This window comes from Hylobates moloch, unplaced genomic scaffold (assembly GCF_009828535.3).
Source record: "Hylobates moloch isolate HMO894 unplaced genomic scaffold, HMol_V3 SCAFFOLD_12, whole genome shotgun sequence".
In the NCBI taxonomy this organism is placed as follows: Eukaryota; Metazoa; Chordata; class Mammalia; order Primates; family Hylobatidae; genus Hylobates; species Hylobates moloch.
In genome coordinates, this window is record NW_026652287.1 from 71,573,250 (window position 1) to 71,600,084 (window position 26,835).

Here is a 26,835-nt window from a genome sequence, read left to right on the forward strand (position 1 = left end):
TGTAGCACCAGCTCCGATGCATATAGTTTCACAAACCCCGCCAAAAAATTTGGAACCATTCAAAATGTGTCGTGAGAGTCAAGTTTAGATAAGACAACTAAAGTGATTTTTTTTTCCCATGTTGAGCTATGTACCACTAAGTATTTGGGATACTTGTTAAATAAATTTTACTAGAATCAATTATTTTAATTCACTTAACAAAGTGTATATTGGATATATAAGCTAGTGTGTGTGTATCTCCAGACATCAAATTATACTTTAATTATAAATGTGTAAAATGAATACATTTAATATGGATATATATGAATTATATATAAGCTAGTTATTATAATTACATATAATTATAGTTTTAAATCCTTGAATTCTTAAATATGAATTTTACAAGTCTTATACTAATTTTTCTATCATATTTTTATATTTTATATTAATAGTTATACCATTATATATTTCTAATTGTATTCACTAGTGCATTACTAGAGAATGTTTGTTTCCCACAATGCACTAAAGATCTATGAAATTAGAGATGTTATCTCTCTTGGTCACTGGTATATCCCCAGCTCCTAGAACACTTCCTTACTTATAGTAGACATTCAATAAATATTTGTTGAATTAATGATTCAGGCTGATGATCTAGAGAGAATAAGGGAGTTCTAGACTTTTCAACTTTTTCTTCATTTTTGCATGATATTGACCCAATGCTATATGTTTATTAATGGAATATCTATTGTGTATTAAACAAAAAAGTTGTGCCTTCGCATCTGATATGTACTTTTACCTACAAACAGGCTTTTTACCCAGAATGCTCCTGCACGCACTTTGCTGCTTCTTAAGGTGCATTTTACCTGAACACTCCAGAATGGAGTGGATTAATATAATTCAAAAATGAAAAGCATAGATTATTTCTCAAGCTAGCTATTAAAATGTATCCTTTCCATCAGAAAAAAAAATGGTGTTTAGACCCTCTCTTTTATCCACTCCTACTAACCAATGTTTTCTGTCTCCTGTACAGTCAAGGGTTCAGCAAAGCCTACTGCGTGTGATGCTCAAATTAGCATTAAACAAATTATTACTAGAAATATAAAGATCAATAAATATTGTTCATGCCCTTGAAGAGTTTATAATCTAGTAACAGACTGTGGGACCAAGATAGTGGGACGAAGACAGAAAAACAGAGATCACTTCTGATTTTTGTGGGAAGTGTATCTAGATATCTGTGCAGGGTACTGTGAAACTACAGAGGTTGGGGAGTTGATGTCGTCCCATCTGGTGGCTCAGATTTGGCTTCCTAGGAGAGAGGCTTTCCCAGAGATGACCCAGGAGCTGAATCTTGAAGCACAACTAGGAATTAGCCACCCAAATAAGATGGCCGACTGAGGGGACAATACATACAGCAACACAGAGTCAGAAAAGACCTGGGATGAACAGGTAGCTCCAAGAAGGTTAGTACTTGAGCATTCAGGAGAAGCTACAGAGCATTTGGAGAAGAGCTTGTAAAGACAGAAGGAGTCCCAGTTGCAGGGATCCCATATGTTAAGTCATATGGGTGGACATTATTATGTCCGAGGCATGATGAGGAGTCAAGGAAAAGATGTACGTAAGTGAGGGAAGGCCACATTCAGACTTTGCACTATAGCTGGGTCCCTGTCAGTGTGAGGAGAGTTCAAGAGGAACAAGATCCTGCCAGAAATTGTGTTCACTCTTCTCTTTACTTTGCTGTCCTAAAGACTAATATTCAATGAATGGACTCAAATTGTCAAATATTTTTAAAGTATTTTGGTTTTTGTCTTAGGTTGTTTGTGCTATGATAACAGAATACCACAAACTGGGTAATTTATAAAGAAGGGAAGTTTATTTCTCATAGTTCTGGAGGCTGGGAAGTCCAAGATCAAGGTGCTGACATCTGGTGAGGGCTGCTTTCTGCTTCCAAGATGGCATCTTGAGGGTCAAATCCTCTGGAGGGTAGGAATGCTGTGTCTTCCTATGTCAGAAGGTGGAAAGGAAAAAAAGGAATAAAATTCTTCCAACAAGGCTTTTTATGATGGAATTAATCTATTTCATGTGATTGTACTCCAAACATTTTTAAGGCAATAATACAAAATATAAAGCAAACTTTTGAGGAAATTCATTGAGATCACCATTTCTTATTTTTCTGCTAATTTAATTAAAACATCTCCCAAAGGCTCTACCCAACACCTCCCAAAGGTCCCCACCTCCCAACACTGTTGCATTGGGGATTAAGTTTCAACATGAATTTTTGGAGGGGACAAAAACATTCAAACCATAACAGCATTAGAAAAATTTTTCTCAGCAATGTTGGTTCTGCCTGTTACAGAGTGTTTTGGAAATTTGTAGGAGCATCTTTGGTTGTCCAGATGATTGGCGTGTAGTAAGCTGTCCTGCAATGTACTGCACAGCCCAGCATAAAGAATTCTCCCTTATTCTGGCTTCTTACTGTCCCTCCATACCAACTATAAATCAGTACTTTAATGTGTAATTATATTGAAACATTTTATAAGAAGTTCTGCATATGCTTAATAATTTGCATAGGAAAAATTAAATGGAATAAACAGTTTCTCTCAAGATAATTAAATAAGTAACTTAGTTTATACATCCTGTCTATTCCTGATATTTTAAGATTTCTAGCCACACATTTAGTTTAAAATCGTGTTAGTAGCTGGGCACGGTGGCTCACGCCTGTATAATCCCAGCACTTTGGGAGGCAGAAGTGACTGAATTACTTGAGCTCAGGAGTTCAACACCAGCCTGGGCAGCATGGCAAAACCCCATCTCTACAAAAAATACAAAAATTAGCCTGGCATGGCGGCGAATGCCTGTGGTCCCAGTTACTCAGGAGGCTGAGGTGGGAGGATTTCATGAGCCCAGGAGGTTGGGGCTACAGTGAGCCAAGATTGCACCACTATACTGTAGCCTGGGCAACAAGCAAGACCTGTCTCAAAAAATACGTAAATAAAATAAAATAGTGTTAATGCAGTAGAAGAATTACCTCAAAAGCCACAAAACAAATTAAAAATATATAGCCATGGAAATGTGCAACCTTTTTAAAATAACTATCATTAAATTACCAGAGTAACAAGAAACACAGGATCTCATTGAATTTCATCAACAAAGTTTGCTTTATAAATATTTTGTATTATTGCCTTTTAAAGTTTTTAGAGCACAATCCTATGAAATTTATGTTGTGATAATTATATAATGATTTATTTATCTGAGGGTGGCCAGCTTGTTGCTTTTTTAATCTTACTCTTTTACTACCTAGCAAAGTCTACCATCCAACTTCTGAGAAGGCAGTTTTGTGACTATTTCTTTTTGCAATTCAGCCTCAATTTTCTGTTGCCTATGGAGGGATCTCCAGGGCCTTTTAAAGTACTAGGGAATTAATACTTGCTTCAGAATGTTATGGAATTTTGAGACAGGATAAATATTCTCTGTGATATTTCCACACTGTCTTGCCCTAACACATAGAGAATTATTTTGACACTATTCATCTGTAAGGAACACTCATTTGGGAGAATATTCATGCTCAATTGTGAGTGTCACACTTCCTGATTTTCTCCACTATGACATTTGTAATTTGATTGGCATGTTATATTTATTTTAATAAAGGTTATTTTTATTTCCTTCTTTCCCTTATAATATATAACAAGTATGATCTGTTATCACATATCTGTATTAGTCCATTTTCACATTGCTATAAAGAAGTACCTGAGACGGGGTAATTTATAAAGAAACGAGCTTTAATTGGCTCACAGTTCTGCATGGCTGGGGAGGCCTCAGGAAACTTACAATCATGGCAGAAGCAGCAAGGCGTATCCTACATGGCATCAGGAGGGAGAGAGCAAGGGGGGATCTGCGCACACTCTTAAACCATCAGATCTTGTGAAAACTCACTCACTATCATGAGAACAGCATGGCAGAAACCGCCCCCGTGATTCAGTCACCTCCTGCCAGGTCCCTCCCCCGACCTGTGAGGATTACAATTTGACATGAAATTTGGGTGGGGATACAAAGCCAAACCATATCAGTGTCTCAACTAGTTTTTATTCTAGTATCCATCTAGACCTCTACTCTCATGTTCCCATTCTCATACAGAATGGCTTTTGATCACATGATTTTTCTCACACCCAACCTTATTCTTTAAAAATAGAGGCAAACGGCTGGGTGTGGTGGCTCACGCCTCTAATCCCAGCACTTTGGAAGGCTGAGATGGACAGATCACCTGAGGTCAGGAGTTTAAGACCATCCTGGCCAACATACTGAAACATCATCTCTACTAAAAATACAAAAATTAGCTAGGTGTCATGGTGCACCCCTGTAATCCCAGCTACTTGGGAGGCTGAGGCACAAGAATCTCTTGAACCCCGGAGGCAGAGGCTGCAGTGAGCCAAGATGGTGCTACTGCACTCCAGCCTGGGCAATAGAGTGAGACTTTGTCTCAAAAAAAAAAAAAAGTAGAAGCAAACATCTGATTCATTCATAAAAATGTTTCCTGAGGTAGTTGCATGTGAGCATCATGTATATAATGACACTTACATCATCTTACTGTAAATTAATTTTCTTATATTTCTTCTTTATAATACATTTAGGGCACAACAATAAACTATATTGATTTTTTCTTCGAAATAATGTGTGTAAATAGGCTATAATTCTATGAATTTTACTTAAGTATAATAGAAGTGGCATTACAAAATATTTGTTATTAAAGGGAACACTGAATCCAATATAGTTGAGAACCACAGTGCTAGAGGTAAAATGCTGAACAAGATAGACCTGTCCCCTACTCTCATGAAAACTCTCTTAACTGTTTTATAAAGTCCAAAAGTGGTTGGAGAAAAGAAATAACTGATGGTATTGTGATATGGTGAGAAAGATAATGTGAGAGTAATATTTGTCTGGGGCCCTGACCTGAATAAGGATGGTAAAGAGGGCATATGGACAAAGAAGAGAAAAATAATCTTGATCCAGTCTATTAAGATGGCGAATGAAGACAGCAGCAGCCATCCTTGGCTAGGTCTGTTTTACACTTACTGTGAATGCTAAAACATCACAAATATTTAAAGTTATTTTTCCTGTAAATATTGGCCCTAATAAAAAAAAAAATAAGTAATTGGTTCTGTATGGCAAAATACCCAGTCCATGGAATTCTGAACCAGGCTGTCCTCAACAAAGGTTCATTTTCTAGTATAAGCCATTCTGTCAAAGAATGGCTCATCCTTCTGCAACCCAACACCAAAACCAAAGCCACATGGAGGTGATGGGTAAAACTAACCGTAGAAAAGTCACAATTAGCCAGAATTCCCCCATTCTCATGTAGACCCAGAATAGAGCCTTGATGGTTACTTGATATCTACACAGAGGACAAATAGGCCAAAGGAATACCTAAGAATTGAGCCATCAATTGTAACCAAGTTCCCACTTAGCAGGTTATTTAATCTCCCTCTCCTTCACTGTACCTGTTCTTACTTAGTCCTGTTGGAAAAAAAAAAAAAAAAAAAAAAGTTGGGGAGGGACCAAAAAATTGTATAGAGTAACATGGGGATGCTGTATGAAATAGTGATTATTTTAAAGCTCCTAGAGCGAAGAAATTAAGAAAATATAGAAGTCATCTTTTGTCTCTAGAGAAAGTGTTCCATTTTCTTTTCCTAATCATATGTGAATGATAAAAATGAAGTTTTAAGTGCCTACACCTATATTCAGTATCTTTATATTGCATGTATTCAGTAAGGAGTATTTTCAAAAGAAATCAGCAGCCATGTGTAAATGTTTTGTTTTAATTGCGCCCCCTAGCACTATAAACCTTATAATTGTTTTCCCTCCCATTGGAATATCTTAAACAAAAACAGAATTTTCTAATTAACCCACTGGAGACTTATAATGATATGATAAAGATAACTTGCTCTTGTTTTGTCATTTGAAAGTAATTAAACAAAAGTTCCTTATTTAGGGAGTGATCAGGGCTTAAATTGTTTTTTTTTTTAAGTTATATTCTTGGTGTTTTACTGGTAGACGTAGTTGAAAATTTAAATCATTAGGAGGTAGCTTGGGGGTAGCTTTAAAAGTTATCATTGGTCAGTCGCGGTGGCTCACTCCTGTAATCCCAGCACTTTGGAAGGCCGAGGTGGGTAGATCATTTGAGGTCAGGAGTTCAAGACAAGCCTGGCCAACATGGTGAAACCCCGTCGCTGCTAAAAATATAAAAATTAGCTGGCGGTAGTGGCGCACGCCTCTAATCGCAGCTATTCAGGAGGCTGAGGCAGGAGAATCGCTTGAACCCAGGAGGCGGAGGTTGCAGTGAGCTGCTGCACTCCCATGTGGGCAACAGAGTGAGACCTTGTCCCCCCTCCAAAAAAAAAGTTATCGTCACTAAAGTTCATTTAAGTTCCATTATCTGAAGAAAGATATATAAAGCAGCAGAGAAAGTTCTCAACTATTCAATGACGAAAAGCTATCTGAAACTCTTTTATCTTCCACCTCAATTTTTCAGATATTTTAGGGAAATCGTATTTTAAGAGTTTCACTGTTTGGTTAGTAAAGCAAAGGACAATGCACTATATACTTTGTACCAGTAATATATTATTTATTAATAAAAAGTTTAGACGTCAATTAATTCTATTATCTTTATCTTATTTAAATGTAACACAAAAGTAAAGTAATACTTAGAAAACATTTTTGTGAACTTAAAATTGGATGATGGATTGAAACTGCTTGGGAAAATGTAAAATAACAATAAAATAACACAGAAATCCAAACTTTTAATATTCAGGTAAATTATGCAAAACATAGAATTCAAGTTTCAATTCTCCTAATTCCCTAACTGGTAAGTGAAGTGTAGGGATCTTCCTAAAACTCAACTTTATTCCTAAGGAACCAATACATTTGAGACTCTTGATATATGAAATTTTAATTGAATCCAAGTTTAACATAATGAAATTAGTTGAGTAGAGCTATTGTAATACAAATGATGTAATTACGTTCCTTAGAAAACAATCTCAGGCATGGTATTAAAGGCATAATTTTTATGATCTCCAAATATTTTTCAAGTCTTATGTGTATATGAGCACGTACTTATATACATAAAAGTACTATAAATACTTTCATGTTTTAATCCTCCAACACCTTTTCAACCAGATGATATTATTCCCATTATACAGATAAAAGACCAAGGGTCAGGAGGTTAAATGAGTTTCCTCGCCAAGACTAAAAGCTTAGGTCTTGTCTCCAAACCCAACGCAGCTCTTCCTCAAGTTCAAATGAAGATTTTTTTTTTTTTTTTTTTTTTTGAGACAGGGTTTCATTTTGTCCAGAGTAAGTAGGACTACAGGTACATGCAATCACTCTCACTTCCCCAAGTGAAAATATCCTATTAGAAATATTTAGATAGCTAGGTGTAGTAACTAACACCTGTAGACCAGGCTACTCTAAAGGCTGAGGCGGGAGGATCCCTTGAGCTCAGGAGTTCGAGTCCAGTCCTGGGCAACAAAGCAAGACTCTCCTACCCTTCGTTTCTAAATAAATAAATACATAGGCTGGGTGTGGTGGCTCACACCTGGGATTATAGAATCCCAGAACTTTGGGAGGTTGAGGTGGGAGGATCACTTGAGGTCAGGAGTTTGAGACCAGCTGGCCAACATGGTGAAACCCAATCTCTACTAAAAATGCAAAAATTAGCCGGGCACGGTGATGCATGCCTGTAGTCCCAGCTACTCGGGAGGCTGAGGCAAAAGCATCGCTTGAACCCAGGAGGCGGAGGTTGCAGTGAGTCGAGATTGCGCCACTGCACTCCAGCCTGGCGACAGAGTGAGACTCCATCTCAAAAAAATAAATAATTAAATAACTAAATACATAAATATTTAGCACAGCATGGGGTAGTTCTCAGTGTGTGGTGCCCTGCTCAGCAGTATTGGCATCACCTGAGAGCTTGTTACAAGTGTGAATTTCCTGGCCCTTCCTCAGACCTACTAAACCAGAAACTTTGGGGTGGGGCCCAGCATTCTGTTTTAACAAACCTTCCAATGGCTTCTGATGAACCCTAAAGTTTGACAACCACTGGCATAGAGTTTTTTTCTCTGGCTCATTAAATTGTCAAATCCAGTACAAAAATTATTAGTTTCGAGAAAGGGCCTATTAATGTACATTAAAAGGGTCAATTTTTACTGAATGCTTATCATGTAGCAAGCATTGTTCTATGAACCTTCACTCATTGAATCATCACAATGAGCCCTGCAAGGTAGGTGTTATTACTGATCACTGAGGCATGGAGAGATTCGGTGATTTTCCAATCTCTAGTGGCAGAGAAGAGGTGGTCAGATTTGAGAATCCATATTCTTAACCATACCGTTCACATGCAATCTGAGAATTTACACAGTCAGCACATATGCCTCAAGAGAATGCTGCCTGGTGCACTGGAAAACACACCAAGCTTTGGAGTTAGACACACCTGGGTGGAATTCCAGCTAGTTAGGTAGTGAACAGAAAGAAACTTCCTTTGCAGAGATGAAAGAACCAGGCAGATTGTTTCTGAAATACAAATACAAGTTTGCAACTTAATAAGTAGAAATATTTCTTTAAAATTTCTGCTTTCCTAAAATAGTCTTCTGCCTCAGGCTTATATGGACTACAAAATACTGGGAGAAAAAAAATGTGCTGCAGAATTCTTGTGTTATAAACATTTATGAATAAGGTAGCAAAATATAAGGAATCTCATGGGAATTTGTTTCCATGCTATTTCCTCATTAGCAATGATATATTTTTATTTCATAGCTTCCAGGTGTTTCCATTCTGTAGTCCCCATATTCTGAAAAACTGTTCAAGATTTTCAAGTGCAAGTGCAAAAACACAAATACTTCACAAAAAGAATTTAGCTTCTATCAAAATACAGCCATGCAGAGAAGGGAGGCAATTTTAGCCTCCTACCATTATCCTTATTTCCATTTGGTGTAACTTATACAAGTAGCAGAATGATCCTTTAAAAACATATATAAAAGCATGTCATTTTCCTACATATGCCCTTCAACAGTGGTTTCTCATCACACATAAAATAAAGCCTTATGGTGGCCGGCAAAGCCCTCCATGAGATGGTCTCAGGCTTTCTCTCTCCCAACCTCGAGTCCTCACTCATTCCTCAGACACAGTTGGTCCTTTGCTGCTCCTTTAACAAGTCAAGCACGCTCCCTCCAGCCTCTAGCCCTTGTACTTACTCTTCTTTTTTCCTTGGTAACTTTTCCCAAATGTTCACAAAGATTTTCTCCCTGTCTTCCTTCTGGTCTCCAGTTAAATATCACCTTTCAGAGAGACCTTCCCTGATCACCTTAAAAATAAAAATCTCACCCCCTGATACCATCTATCCCAAATTCATAGTTTTGTTTTTTATTCATAGTACTTATCACTTGTCTCATGTTATATTAATATATTCATTTGTTCATCTTTAATTATCTTCACTCTTCACAGGAATTTAAGCTCTCCAAAAGACAAGACTTTGTCTGATGCTCTGTTGTTTTTCTGACACCTGGAACAGTGCCTGCTCTTGTTATGGCCTGTTATTGTTCATTTTATTTAACATTTTTCTTTATTTCTTTTAACATACAGTATGCTGCAGAATAATCAGCTAAGACAGGTACCCACAGAAGCTCTGCAGAATTTGCGAAGCCTTCAATCCCTGTAAGTATAGTAGACATTGCAAAATACGTTTAAGATCAATTTGGGAAGAAGCATTGAAATGTTCAGTTGACCACTTTAGTATGTTCCTTGGTTGGGAGTCATACCTAAATGTATTCTGAATGAGAGCCCATTAGAGTAACAACTCTTCATAGCTTTGTTGAGCAATATGTATGGGAGGAACCAGTGTTGGAGTTTGGGGTTTTAGGGTGGACATTTAATTGCAACACCTCCAGTCCAAAGTGCTACTTCCAAGATCCTGTCCTACATTCCCTTGTAATATTCTTGCTTCTGAATTCGAATAAGAAATAGTGCTTTCCTTTTACCTAAAAAAAATAGATGCTGTAATCTAGACATTTTGACATCTTTGATTTATTCTGTTTTTAGATTATTTGAGTTGCCTCGTAATCAAGTTTTTTGGAGTCAAATAAAGGCTTACTTTTTTAGTACTGCCTATATAATACATTAGGGAATCCTCAAGTCAGGAGCCTAAGATCTACTGGTATATCCTGAAGCTTCCCCATCACAGAACACAGATGTGCAGACATGGCCATAATCCCGCAGATACAAGCATACCTTAGATTCACACACCACACACAGACACAGGGACTCACAGAGGTGTTGGTGTTCCCTACTCTGAATCCACAACTTTTCCATCAGGAGTTTCCTACCCCCCTACACACACTGATTTAAAACTTCTGAATAAATAAAATTACTCACAAAAGAACATTCTCCCAGTTAAATGTTTTGGAACTTGTATTGTAAGCAGTTGATTGTAGTGATTACTTGGCAAGTCTATACCACTATTTAGTCAGTAAATCTTCCTCCCATTAGAATGTATAAGTGTTTACAATATATTGCATGATTTTCAATATATCACACATGTGTGATATATGCTGTAATTTTACTTACAGTGGAGGTGCACATGTGCCAAACAAAATACTGGGTTGTAGTTCATGATGAGGAAGATAAATGCATCAAAAGGGCAAATAAATATTGATAAATATTGTGGACTCCAGCTGAAAATTGTTGTAAAGAATCCTTCGGTTAATAATTACATGTAGTTTGCTTAATGCGTTTTACTGAGGTAACATAGAAGGAGGACTGTGAGATTTGAAGATGATACTTTTGTCCTTTGATCTTTTTTTTTTTAATGAAAGAAAATCTGTGCTTGAGATCATTTTAAGCCTTTTACTCCAGTCAAACAAAGTGACTTCCTACGTTTTCACCAGCCTATAGATAAACAAGCCCACAAGGGCCCCTTTGTGGTATGGGATAGGTCTGTTGTATTTTCTGGAGCTCCTTAATGTCATGACAGTATCACTTCTCCTTTGTTGCACAAGCCTTTACCTGAAGGAAAGAAGAAACAGCTGGAGAAGCAAAACAGTCTCAAGTTGGGGTATCTGTGTGGCAAAATTGAAATGGTGATAATGGCGGTAGCCAATAGGAACTTTAAACAGCTGCAAGGCAGGCAGTAGATAGAAGGATAAGAGTTTGTAACCAAAAGCCACTATCAGCTGAAAGAAGATCACAAACAGAACACAAACAGAAGTGAACTCTTTGAGAAAGAGAAAACCATGAATCTTTTGTTCACTGGAACTGGTGGTGCCTCTCTGATAAAGGTATTCAGATTTAGTTTCTTACAGTCTAGATATTCACTGTTCACCAGGTGTCTCTACATTTGGTTTCTGGTTTTGCAAAAAGAATAACATTTTGAAACTTTATAAATATGTGTTCCCTGTGAAAAGGTCAAGGGTTAACTTTCTGGTTTGACACTGACCACATCCAAACTAACGGATCTAGATAGATACTCGACCCCCAGTTCACACTGGATTGTATCAGCTGGGTTATGCAATGTTTGTCAGGGGCCCCTTTGTCCGGAGCACAGACAGACCAGTGTGAGTGTTGAATGTTGGCAATGTGTGCCACTGTCCCACTTCTTCTCACTGATATTTTTTGTGCAGCTTTGATACAAGACTTAAGATTTGTCCAAAAAAAAAAAAACATGATATTTTGGGAGGTTAAAGTGGGAGGATCACTTGAGGCCAGGAGTTTGAGACCAGCTTGGGCAACATAGTGAGACGCCCCTCCGCCATCTCTACAAAATAAAAATTAAAAAACTTAGCTAGGTGTGGTGACATGTGCCTGCAGTCCCAGCTAGTCGGGAGGCTGAAACAGGAGGATCACTTGGGCCCAGGAGTTTGAGGTTACAGGTTACAGTGAGCTATATCATGCCACTGCACTCCAGCCTGAGCTACAGAGCATGACCCCAGAGCAAGAACACAAAAAAAGAAAAGAAAAGAAAAAAGAAAAGAGCATGATAAACAGGGTGAACCACCAACCCTGCAGATACCATGCTGTACTAACAAAAGGAGTGCCCTACGCATACATACACCAGGCCAGTTTGGAGGTTTAGGGCACCTTGTGCCCCTTTAAAGTTCTATTGTTGTCCTGGTTTTAAAGTATTTAATTGTACTTCTCCTTCTTCCTTTAAGCACGTCTAAAAATAAAAACATTAGTTTGAGTTTACTGATCATTACAAACATGCATTCCTTATCCATTCTCCATTCATTCTCCAGGCCATATGTTAGCCTCTGTGCTTCCACATCAATAAAGTAATGATGAGAGTAGGACTCTGCCTCATCCACACTGCCAACGCCTGGGAAGTCTCCACTCCATTGCCATCTCTTCTTGGACTGGAGTCAACCCTTAGATCTTCACTTAGCCTTTTTTTCTACATGGCTTCCCTTTTTTTTCCTTTTCACTCTCTTGAATTCACTTTATTTTTCTCCACGTTATTATTTTTCTTGGATTATACATTCACTCTTTAAGAAGCACTCTACACTTGATAGGGGCTGTGAGCTCATTGTCTTTATACATGCCTGGCCTTGTATAAAGAGTAATGGCAAAAACCACATTTACTTTTGCACCAACTGAATAACTTCTACAGCGGGCCTTCTCAACACTGGCTACAAATAAGATTCTTCTGGAAAGACTCAAAGCCTAGGCTGCAGCCTAGAACAATTAAAATCAGAATCTCTGGCCAGGTATGGTGGCTCATGCTTGTAATCTCAGCATTTTGGGAGGCTGAGGTGGGAGGATCACTTGAACCCAGGAGTTTGAGACCAGCCTGGACAACATAGTGAGACCCCTGTCTCTCTATAAAAAATTAAAAAGTTAGCTGGGCATGGTGGCCTGCGCCTATAATCCCAGCTACATGTGAGGCTGAGGTGGGAGGATCACTTGAACTCAAGAAGAATTCGAGGGTACAGTGAGCCCTGATCATGCCACTGCACTCTCTGAGGATAAGACTCATGCATGCACTAGTGTTTTCTAACTGGCTTAATTGCACAGTTAAGTATTTCCTAAGTGAAAATTAGGAAAACTATTGACCTGACCTGGAGCATTCCCTCAGATGATCTGCAAAGAATTCTCCTGAACTCTTTTCAAACTGGAAATTACAAGCTTGAGTCATGTAGTGAGATGCTGTCTCTAAAAATAATTAAGTAAATAAATAAAATTGGCTGGGCATCATGTGCATGACTGTAGTCCCACCTATGCTGGAGGCTGAGGTGGGAGGATCATTTGAGCCCAGGAGTTTGAGGCTGCAGTGAGCTATGATCCTGCCACTGCACTCCAGCCCGGGCAATAGAGCAAGACCCTGTCTCTGGAAAAAAAAGAAAAGAAATACCTGAAATAATAACAAAATCCATACTTTGCATTCTACTATGAACTAATAATACACTTAAAATATAAAAGTCAGGCAATGTCTCGTTTGTGTTTAATTGAAAACAGCTTGCATGCCTATGCATTCCACTGATAACCCAGGGAGATAAATTTAAGAGGCCACATGCTCTATCACCCTGCTATTCAGATTTGTTCTGTGGGCCAGCAGCATCAGCACCACCTAAGAAATGCAGAACACTTGGACTCAGCTCTGTCTTACTTAAAAAAATCTTCATTTTAACAAAATCCTAGGTGATTCGTAGGCAAAATGCATTTGAGAAATTAAAATTGTTAGTGTTCTATAACACTAACAAAGTGGTCTACAGATCAAAAATGGTTGAAAACGACTGACTTAGATCATTTGCATTCTTTGCTCCACCCATATACACTTGGCTTCTTTGAATAAAGTTTAGGAAATTTGATACATTGAAATTGGTAACATTGCTGTGAGGAAGAAACAAATTGTGCTCATGTTTCAAGGAATGTTAATTTTCCACTTATTCCACATATACAAAAGATGTTTTGTTCACAATGGAAACACATAGGTACACTTGTGGTGTTTTGTTTTGTTTTGTTTTTTGAGATGGAGTCTCACTCTGTTGCCCAGGCTGGAGTACAGTGGTGTGATCTCAGCTCACTGCAACCTCCACCGCCCAGGTTCAAGCGATTCTTCTGCCTCAGCCTCCTTAGTAGCTGGAATTACAGGCACCTGCCAACACGGCTGGCTAATTTTTTGTATTTTTGTAGAGACAGGGTTTCACTATGTTGGCCAGGCTGGTCTCGAATGCCTGAGCTCAAGTAATCTGCCTGCCTTGGCCTCCCAAAGTGCTGGGATTACAGGAGTGAGCCACAGTGCCCAGGCCACTTGTGTTCTTTTAACTCTTCTGATGCTAACAAATTGCTGGGCTAAGGAATAAGAGTGCAGGCCCACAAGCCAGAGCCCAGAAGCCCAGAGCCTGCCCCTGTACAGTATGTACATTTGGCTTCTGACATGGCAATGACTGCCCGGACACCAATTAGATTTTTTGTAATGTAATCAAATATAACCTAATTTCCTTTCTGTTTTTTGGAAGGGAATAGGAAATGTAATCAGAATTCACAGTAAGCTGTATTTTACCAAGAAACTTTTGGCAGTATAGACATTTGAGGACTAGAATCAGATTACAGTGATTTGATGGAAACTCAAAACTTAACCCTCCCGTACCCTCACACTTTTATATTAATAGTTAAGAAATCAATCTATTAAAAAAATTGCTTCATTTGTGATTGTCATTAATGAATTTTAAGCAACTCACTGTCACTAGTGAAGTTCAAGATGACCAAAGAGAGTTGCATATTCATGTTTGTCCAGATAACCAGAGTACTATTTAATGCCTGTTGGTTTTTATTCCAAGTGTGCACAAGTGAAGCTAACTGTGGAATGTGCATAATCGTAAAGGTAATAGGTTGGTGAATAGGAAATGAAAGAAGAATTAAACATATCTTTATTATTGTCTATATTCTCCCATTAACTACTATTTATCTGCAGAATATGACTAGATTTTAAAACCCAAGAACAATGTATAATTCCTGCCTGGCACACCAGCTGCCCATACATCTTATTATGATATCTTCAGGGCTATAGAACCCACCCCTGGACTCTATAAAATGTCAATAACTTCATCAGACTCTGCATGGTAGTCTTTTCCTTACAGTAGTCAAAAAAGAGAGAGAAAATAAGTGAGAGGAATGGGTGAGGAGGAAGAGATGGGGCTCACAGTGCTGAGCAGGAGGTAAGACAAGCCTAGAACCGGGAGCAGTTTTCTCCCATTAATATCCAGGAGGCTATTGGGCTTCAGACATGGGATATAGAATGGGAAAGAAGTAACAGAAGACAAGGACGTGTACACAGACCAAAAGAAAGAAGATGAGGTAGCCAAAAGAACAAGATTAAAGGATCAAAGGGGTTAAAAAAAACAGTAGTTTTAGTATTGTGATATTCCTTCCACTAAAATAGTCTCCAGAAACAGAAATCACAAGCCTACACAATAAAAATGAACCGTGACTTTAGTTTGTTTTGCTTTCTTCACGAAAGTGCCAGGATATTAGGTACGTATTGGGATGGAGGTGAACTTAGAAGTTCTAGAGGCCAAAGCATTTGTATATTGTACAGTGAAGCGTTCACTTCACGGAACCATAAGCAGATCAGCACCCAGTGAATTCTTATGAGGAGGAAAAGTTTTGCCCTGACTCTTCTCCAATTTAAACATTGGGGAGAATTATTTTAACAGGAAAAGCTCCTTCTACATAATGTTTACAAGAAGAGAAAGCTAAAATTGGAGCATTGTCCGCAGAATCATATAAGGAGGGAAAAGTGAATACTGTATGCAATAGCCATGCATGAAAGATTCTTATATCAGGTTACCTGCCAGTCCTGTGATAAATTGCGTGCATGGCAGTCATATCAGGGAAATAAAGAGAACATGGGTATTATGGAATGAGAAGTAAAATAAATTTTTTTAAAGCTTGTGATGCACGCACACGTATGTTTATTGCGGCACTATTCACAATAGCAAAGACTTGGAACCAACCCAAATGTCCAACAACGATAGACTGGATTAAGAAAATGTGGCACATATACACCATGGAATACTATGCAGCCATAAAAAATAATGAGTTCATGTCCTTTGTAGGGACATGGATGAAACTGGAAACCATCATTCTCAGTAAACTATCACAAGGACAAAAAACCAACCACCACATGTTCTCACTCATAGGTGGGAATTGAACAATGAGAACACATGGGCACAGGAAGGGGAACATCACACTCTGGGGACTGTTGTGGGGTGGGGGGAGGGGGGAGGGACAGCATTAGGAGATATACCTAATGCTAAATGACGAGTTAATGGGTGCAGCAAAACAACATGGCACATGGATACATATGTAACAAACCTGCACATTGTGCACATGTACCCTAAAACTTAAAGTATAATAATAATAATAATAATAAAATAAATAAATAAATAAAGCTGGTGATGTAAAATGAAGGTTAACTTTGGAAAGTAGATTGAACTCTTGGCTGCAGAGATGACAACCATATAAGTGAGGCACAGTCTTTCTGCCTTTTCAGGATAAACAGGGTCTGTGATCAGTTGTGAAAAGAGACATAAGGAAAGCAGCAGAGAATGGGAATATTGCAAAGACAAAATCAGAATGTGGAATTGAATGCACTTCCATGGTTATCAAAGCAGCAGCCTCCCATATTTATTAAACAGTTTTACTTGTATCATCATGCTTTGTCCTCACAGAAACCTCATGAAGTAGGTGCTGAGATTATTCCTTCCTGAGTACTGAGAAAGCAAAAGTGCAGAAAAGTCAGCTGATCTTCCCAAGGTCACATGATTTGTAACAGAGTCAGGCTAGAGGTGAGTCTGGGATAAGAACCCTGGTTTGCCACCAGATTCCAGAATCTGCCCATTTCACCACCACATTATCTTACCTCCCTCAGAGAATCCTCTGCAGAAAATGGGCACTGATGAAAAGAAGGAAAGGCTTGACAGAAACACATATTATACCTGTAGACATATAATTGTGAATGTTTATAAAAAGAAAGGGAAGTTGGAATGCTGCAAAACAGAAAGAAATAAATGAAAGAAGGGAAGGCAACAGTATCAAAGCGTGAGCCAGTCAGCCTTTTCGAATGTTTCTCTGTGCATTTAGTTGTCTGGTCCCTCACTACCTGTGAGGTAGAAACTGTCTCCACTTTTCTGATGAGGAAACCGTAGGTAAGAAAGTGAAAGGCATCCTGCCGCTAATGCAAAAGTAAGGGTTGATTAGACAAAGACAAGAAAGAAGAACGTTCCAGACAGAGGGAACTATGTGTGCAACTCCTTATAGTGGTGGGGGAAACCTGGTATATCAAGAAACAGAAGGTCGGAGCAGCTAAAGCAGGAGGAGTGAGGTGGAGAGACATGCAAGAAGAGCACATCTAGTGAGGCAGGTGGAGGCCAGACCCCTTGAAAGATATTTGGGACATGTCAAGGATTTCAGTCTTTATTGTAAAAGCAATGGGAATCTGTTGGAGGGTTTTAAGGCTGGCAAGTGGGGGTACTCAGATCTGTGTCATTGCAATAGTCTAGGAGAGAAAGGAGAACTTCATCAGGGTGGGGACGGTGGAGATGAAGAAAGGGAGATGGATTCGAGAAATATCTAGGAGATGAAATTACCAGTGTTTGGTAATGAATTGGCTATGAAGAATGAAGCAGAAAGAGGTGTGGAGAATAATTTCTAAGTTTCTGGTTTATACAGCCATGTGCTTACTGAAGCCAGTCACTGGGCAAGACACACTGGGAGACGGCTATACATATTTGGGGAGTGTGTGGTTCCAGGATAATGAGTTTGGTCTTAAGCACTTGTGTTTGAGGAGGAACAACTAAGTAGAGATGTCACATAGTTTGAAATCCAGATCTGGACTGAAAGAAAAAAAAAGGTAAAATCTAGTTTAGGTCCCCCAACCTTGCATTTCTCTTCACCTAACACTTCATTATAATGATTGATTTGTCTGACTACTCTTTAGAAAACATGATCCATAATGGCTGGGACCATGCCTCCCTGGTTTACTGCTAGATCTTCAGCACCAGGTAGAGTAGCTAGGACAAAGAAAGCACTAGGACATACTTATCGGACTGAACTGAAACCTCAAACTCTTAAGTGTTGATCTAGATGGCTATTCAGATGAGATCGGGCACCCTCAGGGTGATAGGGCCATAGGCTAGACAGCCACTCAAGATCAGTTCGTCTCCCCTAGTTTAATTGTAACCTGTATTCATTTATCTCCCTGACTCCAAACTCTTACCTCTGTACCCTGGCTTTCCCACGTGCCTTTCCTGGGCTGGGAGTTGGACCCAGTAGTTCCTGCAGAGATTTTAGAGTTGATCTATCTGCCAGAATTAGTTTTCCCATTGTCTCAACTGAGGATTCCCCATTCCAAGAGTAAGACACAGGAAAGAACCATGTTATTAAGTCTTGGAAGGTTAATGAGATTCAGATAGGCAGTGGGTAGGGGATGCTCATGAACAAAAGGCCCAGAAGTACTGTGGGAAAGAGCCAGAAAAGAGACTTGACTGGGACAGAGATAAAAGTTTGGCCAGATAAGGTAAGTAGAGAGCTTTGAATATCAGAACGGAGAGTTAGGGTTTAAAAGGAATGATAATGTGGAAGAACTGTAGATTTCTAACAGGAAAATTGTTTAGAGTGTAACTTCAGGGAGATTAATCTGGCAGCAGCCTACAGGATTAATTGAAGAGATAAGAGATCAAAGGCAAAAGGACCAGCTCAGCGGCTGTTGCAGTAATACAGGTGTGAAGAGATAAGAGCGTTAACTAGACAGTGGAAATGGAAAGTCTCGGAGATGAAGATAAATGGAAGAACTTAGTGAATGATTGGCTGGAAGGCAATGGAAGATTCAAAAATGACCCCTAGATTTTAAACCCTGGTGATAACTGGAAGACTAATAGTGCCCCTAATAGAAAAAGGGTCTTCGTTTTCTATGAAGAAAAATAAAACTGAAGAAGTTATTGCTCATATTACATTGGCTGTAGATCATCTCCTTGCTACAGTGTTCACAGCAGTGGTGATCTCTGAGCTCACCAAGCAACTTCTAATGTAATTTGACTTTAAAATATATTCCTTATTGGAGTCTTGCACTCCTCAAAGACGCCAGAAAGACAGAGGTTTGGTTCCTTTAGTCACTTCATCTGGCTGCTAGTCAAGACAGCTGATTAGTCTCTAAATTATTGCACTTCAATGAACCTGTAGACTTTTCCTATCTCTCCCCAACCTGGAGAGGGGGAAGGGGGAAATTCTTTTTTTTTTTCTTTGTCTTTTTTTTTCTTCTTCTTCTTCTTCTTTTTTTTTTTTTGTTAACCATTTCAGAGGTAAGTCTAAAGCAATAATTTTTCTTCCTACTGGCCACATTAAGTTTACCAGTAAGTAAGATGGTGATTAGAAAGACAAAAGCACAAATTTCCCATATGAGCGATCATGTTATTTAATATCTTCCTAGATAGGCTTAATATCTCCCTGGATATTAATTTGGAATCACACATTATGGTCTCCATAAATATTTTAAAAAAACCACCACCACAACAAAAGTGACCCTGGTGTTATTGCAAAGAATTAATATAAATCAATATGGATTCAAGCTGTAAGAGTACACATAGATTAAATAATAGCCCGATAGTATTATAATAGTTCTGTGACAAATTTAGCTCCAATGATCCACTGATTCCAGGGCAATAAAATTTCAATGCAGTAAAATTTTATCACAACAAAAAATGTATGTACTTTGTTAAACTGTAATTTATGCAGATACAGAACTACACGATTTTCACTTTATTGAAAAAGTAAAATAATAATCAAGAATGCTTTTATTTCTTAAAATTTATAAATGAACTAAATTGCTGTGGTTTTTTCGACTGTCATGACTTGTCCAAAGTGGTCTCACAAAATGTACAATGTACTGTTTAAGAGGGTTGGTCACTTCTTTAAAACTTATTTTTTTAAAACGCTCATCCAGGCCAGGAGCCGGGGCTCACACCTGTAAACCCAGCACTTTGGGAAGCCGAGGCAGGAGGATTGCTTGAGCCCAGGAGTTCAAGACCAGCCTAGGCAACATGGCAAGACTCCATCTCTACAAAAGTAAAAAAATAAAAATAAAAATAAATCTTTTTATAATGCTCATCCAGCCGGGCACAGTGGCTCACACCTGTAGTCCTAACACTTTCGGAGGCCAAGGCGGGAGGATCACTTGAGATCAGGAGTTTGAGACCAATATGGCCAACATGGTGAAACCCTTTCTCTACCAAAAAATACAAAAAATTAGCTGGGCATGGTGGTGTACACCTGTGGTCCCAGCTGCTCTGCTGGCGAGGCTGAGGTGGAAGAATCACTTGAACCCAGGAGCAGAGGTTGCAGTGAGCTGAGATCAGGCCACTGCACTCCAGCATGAGTGGCAGAGTGAGAACCTGTCTCAAAAAATAAATAAATGAAATGCTCATCCAAATATAAAATAGCAATATCAGTCATTAAAATGCATTGCTTCATAACTCTGTTTATTACAAGAATCCCTGTAAACTGTATTATGCAGCTGCAACATTCTTCACACTTTAGGCTTTTTTTTTCCTCCAAGTCATCCATGTTAATAATTGACATTATTACAGTCATCTCAGATATGGAATTAACCAAGATCAATGGCTTATCTTTTGACTAACACTTTACTTCTTATAGTTAATGGCTCATCAAAGACATTCTTAAACAAAGATATAAATTTGTGTGATACATTGACAAGGTGTCATGTATGAGGTATGTATAAAGGGCCATTTTCTGGAACAACAATAGCAGTAATGATCTCATACATTCTCTAATCTTTACAATAACACCATTTATAAGTGGAAAATTTTTTCAGGGAGTATGGAGCAGATTGGCAAAATGTTTCTTGTAAAAGAGAAAATTTGCGTAATTAACCCTTTTTACATAGAAATATTAGGAAGAAAACTTTAAACACAAAGAAAATGAGCTTATTTTATTTGGTGGCGGGGGCAGGTGGGGTTGCCTGAACATAAAAGATTAATTGTTTGAGGCCTAGCACTTTGGGAGGCTAAGACAGGCAGATAACCTGAGGTTAGGAGTTCAAGACCAGCCTGGCAAACATGGAGAAACCCTGTCTCTACTAAAAATACAAAAAAAATAGCTGGGTGTGGTGGCATGCACTTGTAATACCAGCTACTCAAGAGGCTGAGGCAGGAGAATTGCTTGAACCCAGGAAGTGGAGGTTGCAGTGAGCCAAGATTGGGCCACTGCACTCCAGCCTGGGAGACAGAGTGAGACTTGGTCTCAAAATATATATATATATTAACTGTTTGCCTGTTACCTTCTAGCTCTTCGCCACATAGAACACACTGATATCACAGAACCGCATTCACAGTGAACATGGAGTTATGTTTTATTTTTATTTTACCTAATACTGGGTAACATCCATCTCCGTTCTTGCATGACCTCCATGCATCCAGTTGCCCAGGCCAGAATGCTGAATCACCATAGCTTCCTCACCTTCCTCTCTGGCCACATCTGGGGAGTCACCAAGTTCTGCCAGGCCCACATATTTAACATCTCTCATAGGAGGCCCTTCCTCACCATTTTCACACTTCCTTCAGGCACTCATCTTTCTCACCCTGATGACTGCAACTGCCTTGGTCATGTACTTTCCCACTAGGCCCTCCAACACACTGCTATTAGAGTGACCTTTCTACAGCACATGTATTATGAGGGCCTCCGGTCAGAAAGCCTACAACACCCCCATTTCAGAGAAACACTTTCATGCAAACCTTGAAGACTGCTAGGAGAGGATGAGTCATTTCTTATAGGCAGGTAGCCCAGAAACCTGGGAGTGATGTCATCCAGACTCCACTTACTTTGGATACGCAAACTTATTGAGTCCCCTCAGGGTGAACTTGATGGTTTTGACCAGGTCCAGTGGTGGGAGAGGCAACCACTGGGACCGTAAGAAACAGTCTCCTTGGCCAAGCAGCTTGAGCAGCAGAGCCTCTTCAGTAATTGTGGAGTCTTCAACCTCAAGCTCTCCCTCCAGAGAAGGAGTGATTTCAACACACACCCAAAAGTCATGCCATGAACCTTCCTCATCAGTTGTAGCCCACTAAGTAACATTGCAAAGACTCATACTTAATAAAAACTCTGTTCTTGCAGCAGGTGTTGTAATATTTTTCCTCAGCCATTTTAGCCTCTTGGACACCAACTGTTCTATTGCTGGCCTAACACAGAAGGTGTGCATCCTCCTTTCTCTGTGATGGAAACCTTGCTATAATACTAATTAAAACATGCAGTATAGCTGCTGAGCATAGATTAAAGGATGTATGGTAAATAGAGAAACACCAGCCCATATGGCAAGAAAATGGCAATCTTCCATAGACAGATGCGAAATGATAAAGGGTTAAGAAACTTCAGGAAGAATAAAATAAACTTTTAAAGGGAAAAAAATGATACCACTTCCTAAATTTGAAGGTTTTCCTCAAATAATAAAGCCTTTCATTAAACAGTAGAATGCTTACTGTTTACAAAACACATTCATATTTTCTCATTTAATTCCCAAAGCAATTCTGTGACAAGTGATTCTGCCTTATACATGTGAACATTGACCCACAGAGAGAAATATCAATATGCCCTCAAATCTTGGAATTAAATGACAGTGCCTTGACTTAAATCAGTGTCTCAAGTCTCCTAATTCAGTGCACTTTCCAGTTTACCACATGCCGATTATGTAGGTGGCTGTAGATGGCATAAGATGTAGGGAAAATGTTTGTTTTACCTATAAATTATATATATTATATACTATAAACTATACGTAACAGACCCCCCCAAAAGGAGCATAAAATGGGTGCCATTTCCGATATAGTGATCACTTTCCAGATGGCATTTCAAGATCATAATTAAGAGCTTTTATCTGAATGAAGGCAAGGCCACTCATTATTGAAAGTGTTTTACTTTGCTGTGCATAACTGCAGACAGGTTTGGGGCTGCCTCTGTCACAATTTCAATGGATGCTTAAATGGCCAAGATGCCAAGATCATTGCTAGAAACTTTCTCTGAAAATGCCACCACTTCTTTGACCTTCAGAATGCAGATATTATAATCAATGATGTATCAGGAACAAAACTATTTGCCTTGTTGCACTGTGTGTGTGTGTGTGTGTGTGTGTAGATATAGACACACATGTGTAGCAATAATAGTAAAGGCTGAAAAATAAGGGTGACTTCTATAAGTCTAATTGCAGGCACCTCTAAATTATTTCTATTATGAGAGTTGAAAGAAATAGCCTGCATTTCTCAGAACTGAAATTCACTGACAATCCAGCACTCATTTTAGCCACTTTTGCTTAAGCAAAATTTGAATTTATCTTTATTTTTCTGAATGGTTTCAATGGTCAAAAGACAAAAATACAAAGTGTTAACCAGCTTAATGTAATAATATTTAAAATCATTAAGGTACTTTATATTTACAAAGTCCTGTTGTGTTATTTCCTTAATCATAAAGCAATCTTATAAGATAGAGAGGAGTTATCCCCGTTTTACGTATGTGAAAGCTGAGGTCTGTTGATTTGGCCAAGATCATACAGCTTCTAGAATTGGCTGGAACCTGGTACTTCCCATTCCAAATCTCTGCACTAATTTATGGATTCTAAGGTGCCTACACACACACACACACACACACACACACACCCTCTGTGACTTGCACAAAACGGAAATAACAAAGAAATACTTAAAAGCAGAACTATATAATGTAGTTATTTTTCTTGCTACTGACAATAAGTCTATTATGGAACCATATTTTATATGTGTATGTCTTCTTGTACCAGATAGTGATGTTTATCTTATACCCGACTGCTAAAATATTGCATTTTTCAAGCATATGAACAGAGAATGTTCAGCTGCCTGAAAAGGCCAGATTGACATAATATGAACTTTTTGTTTACTTTGTTTACTTACTGAATGGACACAGCTTCTGCCCTGTCCACAGCTGCTTTGTCCACAGTCTTAACCTTGTTGTGGAAGAACCACCTGTACGAGTGACTGGATAGTTAATTCTATACTCCTGTTTACCCTTGGGGTCTTCTGTTAAGAGTAAATCAGACATAGAAGCAGAGTGTAGAATAGTGGTTGCCAGGGGCTGGGAGTGGGAGTGGTTGAGTGGGGAGATGTTGGAGAAGGGGTACAAAGCTTCAGTTAGACAGGATGAATAACTTCTGAAGATCCATTGTATGGCATGGTGACTACAGTTAATAATAATACATTGTATACTTGAAAATTGCTAATAGATTAGATCTTAAATGTTCTCACCACAAAAAAATGTTGAGTATGTGAGGTGATGGATATGTTAATTAGCTTGATTTAATCATTTTACAATATATACATGTATCAAAACATCACATTGTACACCATAAATATATGCAATTTTTATTTGTCAATTATTTAAATCAGATAATGCCTTTGAGTGTGAACAGTATACCTGAATTAGGTTTAGACCACTGAGGCCAGGTGGATATGAACTCTAAAACAATGCATTTAGAAGGAGTATCATTTATTGAGAGCTTCTTATATGAAGAAACTGTTTAGTAGAGAGATGTGTTAATGCTTCACTCGGGACATCTGAAGGTCTATGCTGTTGAGCATTAAATCTGGGAAGATTAGTATTTAGAGTGTTCGATCTCTGAAGAATTCTCCTGTCTTATTCATTTCATTTCAGATAGCAAATTGGTATAAGATAATAGTGTGGAGGCCGGATTACATCCTTTTTTCTGGGGGGAAAAGAAACGTAATTCATAAAAGATATTTGTCCAGAGAAATGGCTCTATTAATATTGGGAACTGATACCTGGGTCACTTCAAGATACAGCAGAAACTTTGGTAGCAACATAAAATACGAAAGAAGACAATCCTATGACTTCATGCTGAAAGAGCCTTTTCCATAAATGCATCCCAGTGTTTGCAATGAACTTTAAGGTTTGTCATTTTCAAGACTTTTATTTTTTTATTTTCTGTTGCCCAGGCTGGAATACAGTGGCAAGATCTCGGCTCACTGCAACCTCCACCTCCTGGGTTCAAGCAATTCTCGTGCTTCAGCCTCCCAAGTAGCTGGGATTACAGGCATGCACCACCACACCCACCTAATTTTTGTATTTTTAGTAGAGATGAGGTTTCACCATGTTGGCTAGGCTGGTCTTGAACTCCTGACCTCGGCCTCCCTAAGTTCTGGGATTACAGGCATGAACCACTGCGCCCAGCCCAAGACTTTTAGAAACCACCCACACTTTCTTTTTTTTTTTTTTTTTTTTTAAGACAGTCTCACTCTGTTGGCCAGGCTGGAGTGCAGTGGCATGATCTCAGCTCACTGCAGCCTCTGCCTCCTGGGTTCAAGCGATTCTCCTGCCTCAGCCTCCCAAGTAGCTGGGACTACAGGTGTGTCTCGCCACACCCAGCTAATTTTGTTTGTATTTTTGATAGAAATGGGGTTTTGCCATGTTGGCCCGGCTGGTCTGGAACTCCTGACCTCAGGTGATCAGGCCCCCTCAGCTTTTTCAAAGTGCTGGGATTACAGGTGTGAGCCACCAGGCCCAGCCACCACTCATACTTTCAATGCATAAACGACTGGCAATGATCAGTCAACATATCAACAAAAACATAGAAGCTCATATTATTAAGTCTCTATCCTTTAATCAGTGCAATAGTTAAGGAGAGTTTACATGTGTGCTTTACTTCTAGTCAAACAAAAGCAATCACCTCTTTATCTCCTGATGAAATTATACCTTATTTGAGCATAAGCCAAGCACATTGTTGCTAGAGAAAGGAAAGAGAGATGGTGTTGAGTTTTCTAAACATTTGTGGCTCCATTTGTTGACAAAACCTTAAGATGTTTGAAAGCTGTGCTTCTGTTGCCGACAATGATAGTTGTTCCATTGGAAATTTAATTGTAAATGGGCTATGACACCCAACTCTTAAAATTTGCTCTAAGTGACCTTATCTCAGCTATTATCAAAACGTGGCCCAGGGAGGGCCGTTGCGGCATCGCTTCCCATCCAGTCCATAGAAGTAGGAATCAGAAGATGATTGAAGTGGCATAGTGGCCAAAAGTGAGGAAGCTGCTTTCTATAGAAATGAGCTTCCTCCCAACGAAGAATTTCATTTCTAAATTGTTTAATTTTGGTTTTCAGGAGATTGTTTTGTGATCCTGGTGTGCTTCCTGCATCTGTTTAGTCTTAAGTGCTTCCGAAAACATTTTTCAAAATCCACTTCTGATTTTCTAATCCTTCCTAATACATGGACCACTAAAATACAACTCTTCTTTTTTTTAAACCTACCTTTGGAAATGCAAATGTGTGAGTCTTAAAAACAGATTGGGAAAAAAAAAACGAGGGCTGTTGGGAGCATAGTTTGAGTGATGGTGGTTCTAGTATTCATGCATCTTACAGAAAATTGCAAACGATGTGAGTTTTGTCACTTCCATACGAAAAGTTAGGACCTTTAAATTATAGCCACTGTCTATGTTGGATTGGGGCAAAATAAATGTATTGCACTCCCTCTGCTGGCTTTGAGGTGGCAACAGCTCATTAACCAGACTTATTTTTAGATGTATTTCTCCATTTTAAAACAGATAAAAATGGAGTGTGGGAAAAGGAAGCAAAAGCTGGAAAGTTGTTAATTTTATTACTAATTTAAAATGTCAGAAAAACAAACATCTGCTTCACACAAATGGTTAGGATAAGCAAGAAAGCCAGCAGTTTTCAGGCCTTTCAGTGCTGTCCTAAGAAAAAGGATGGGGACCCTTCTCTGTTTTCCCTGAGGTGTGTCTCTAACAGTCTTTAAAAATGTACTCAGTTCCAGTGAGAACA

The 26,835-nt window shown here is 38.8% G+C and overlaps 1 protein-coding gene across 3 annotated transcripts in view; it reads left to right on the forward strand.

Annotated features, from left to right (window-relative positions):
* The window catches only part of LGR5 (leucine rich repeat containing G protein-coupled receptor 5), a 149,497-nt gene that overhangs the window by 89,119 nt on the left and 33,543 nt on the right, over positions 1-26,835 (forward strand). For all 3 annotated transcript variants that reach the window (XM_032170741.2, XM_032170742.1, XM_032170743.1), the window contains exon 4: positions 9,604-9,675. In XM_032170741.2, the coding sequence (XP_032026632.1) occupies positions 9,604-9,675 (72 nt within the window). The remainder of the gene's footprint in view (positions 1-9,603; positions 9,676-26,835) is intronic.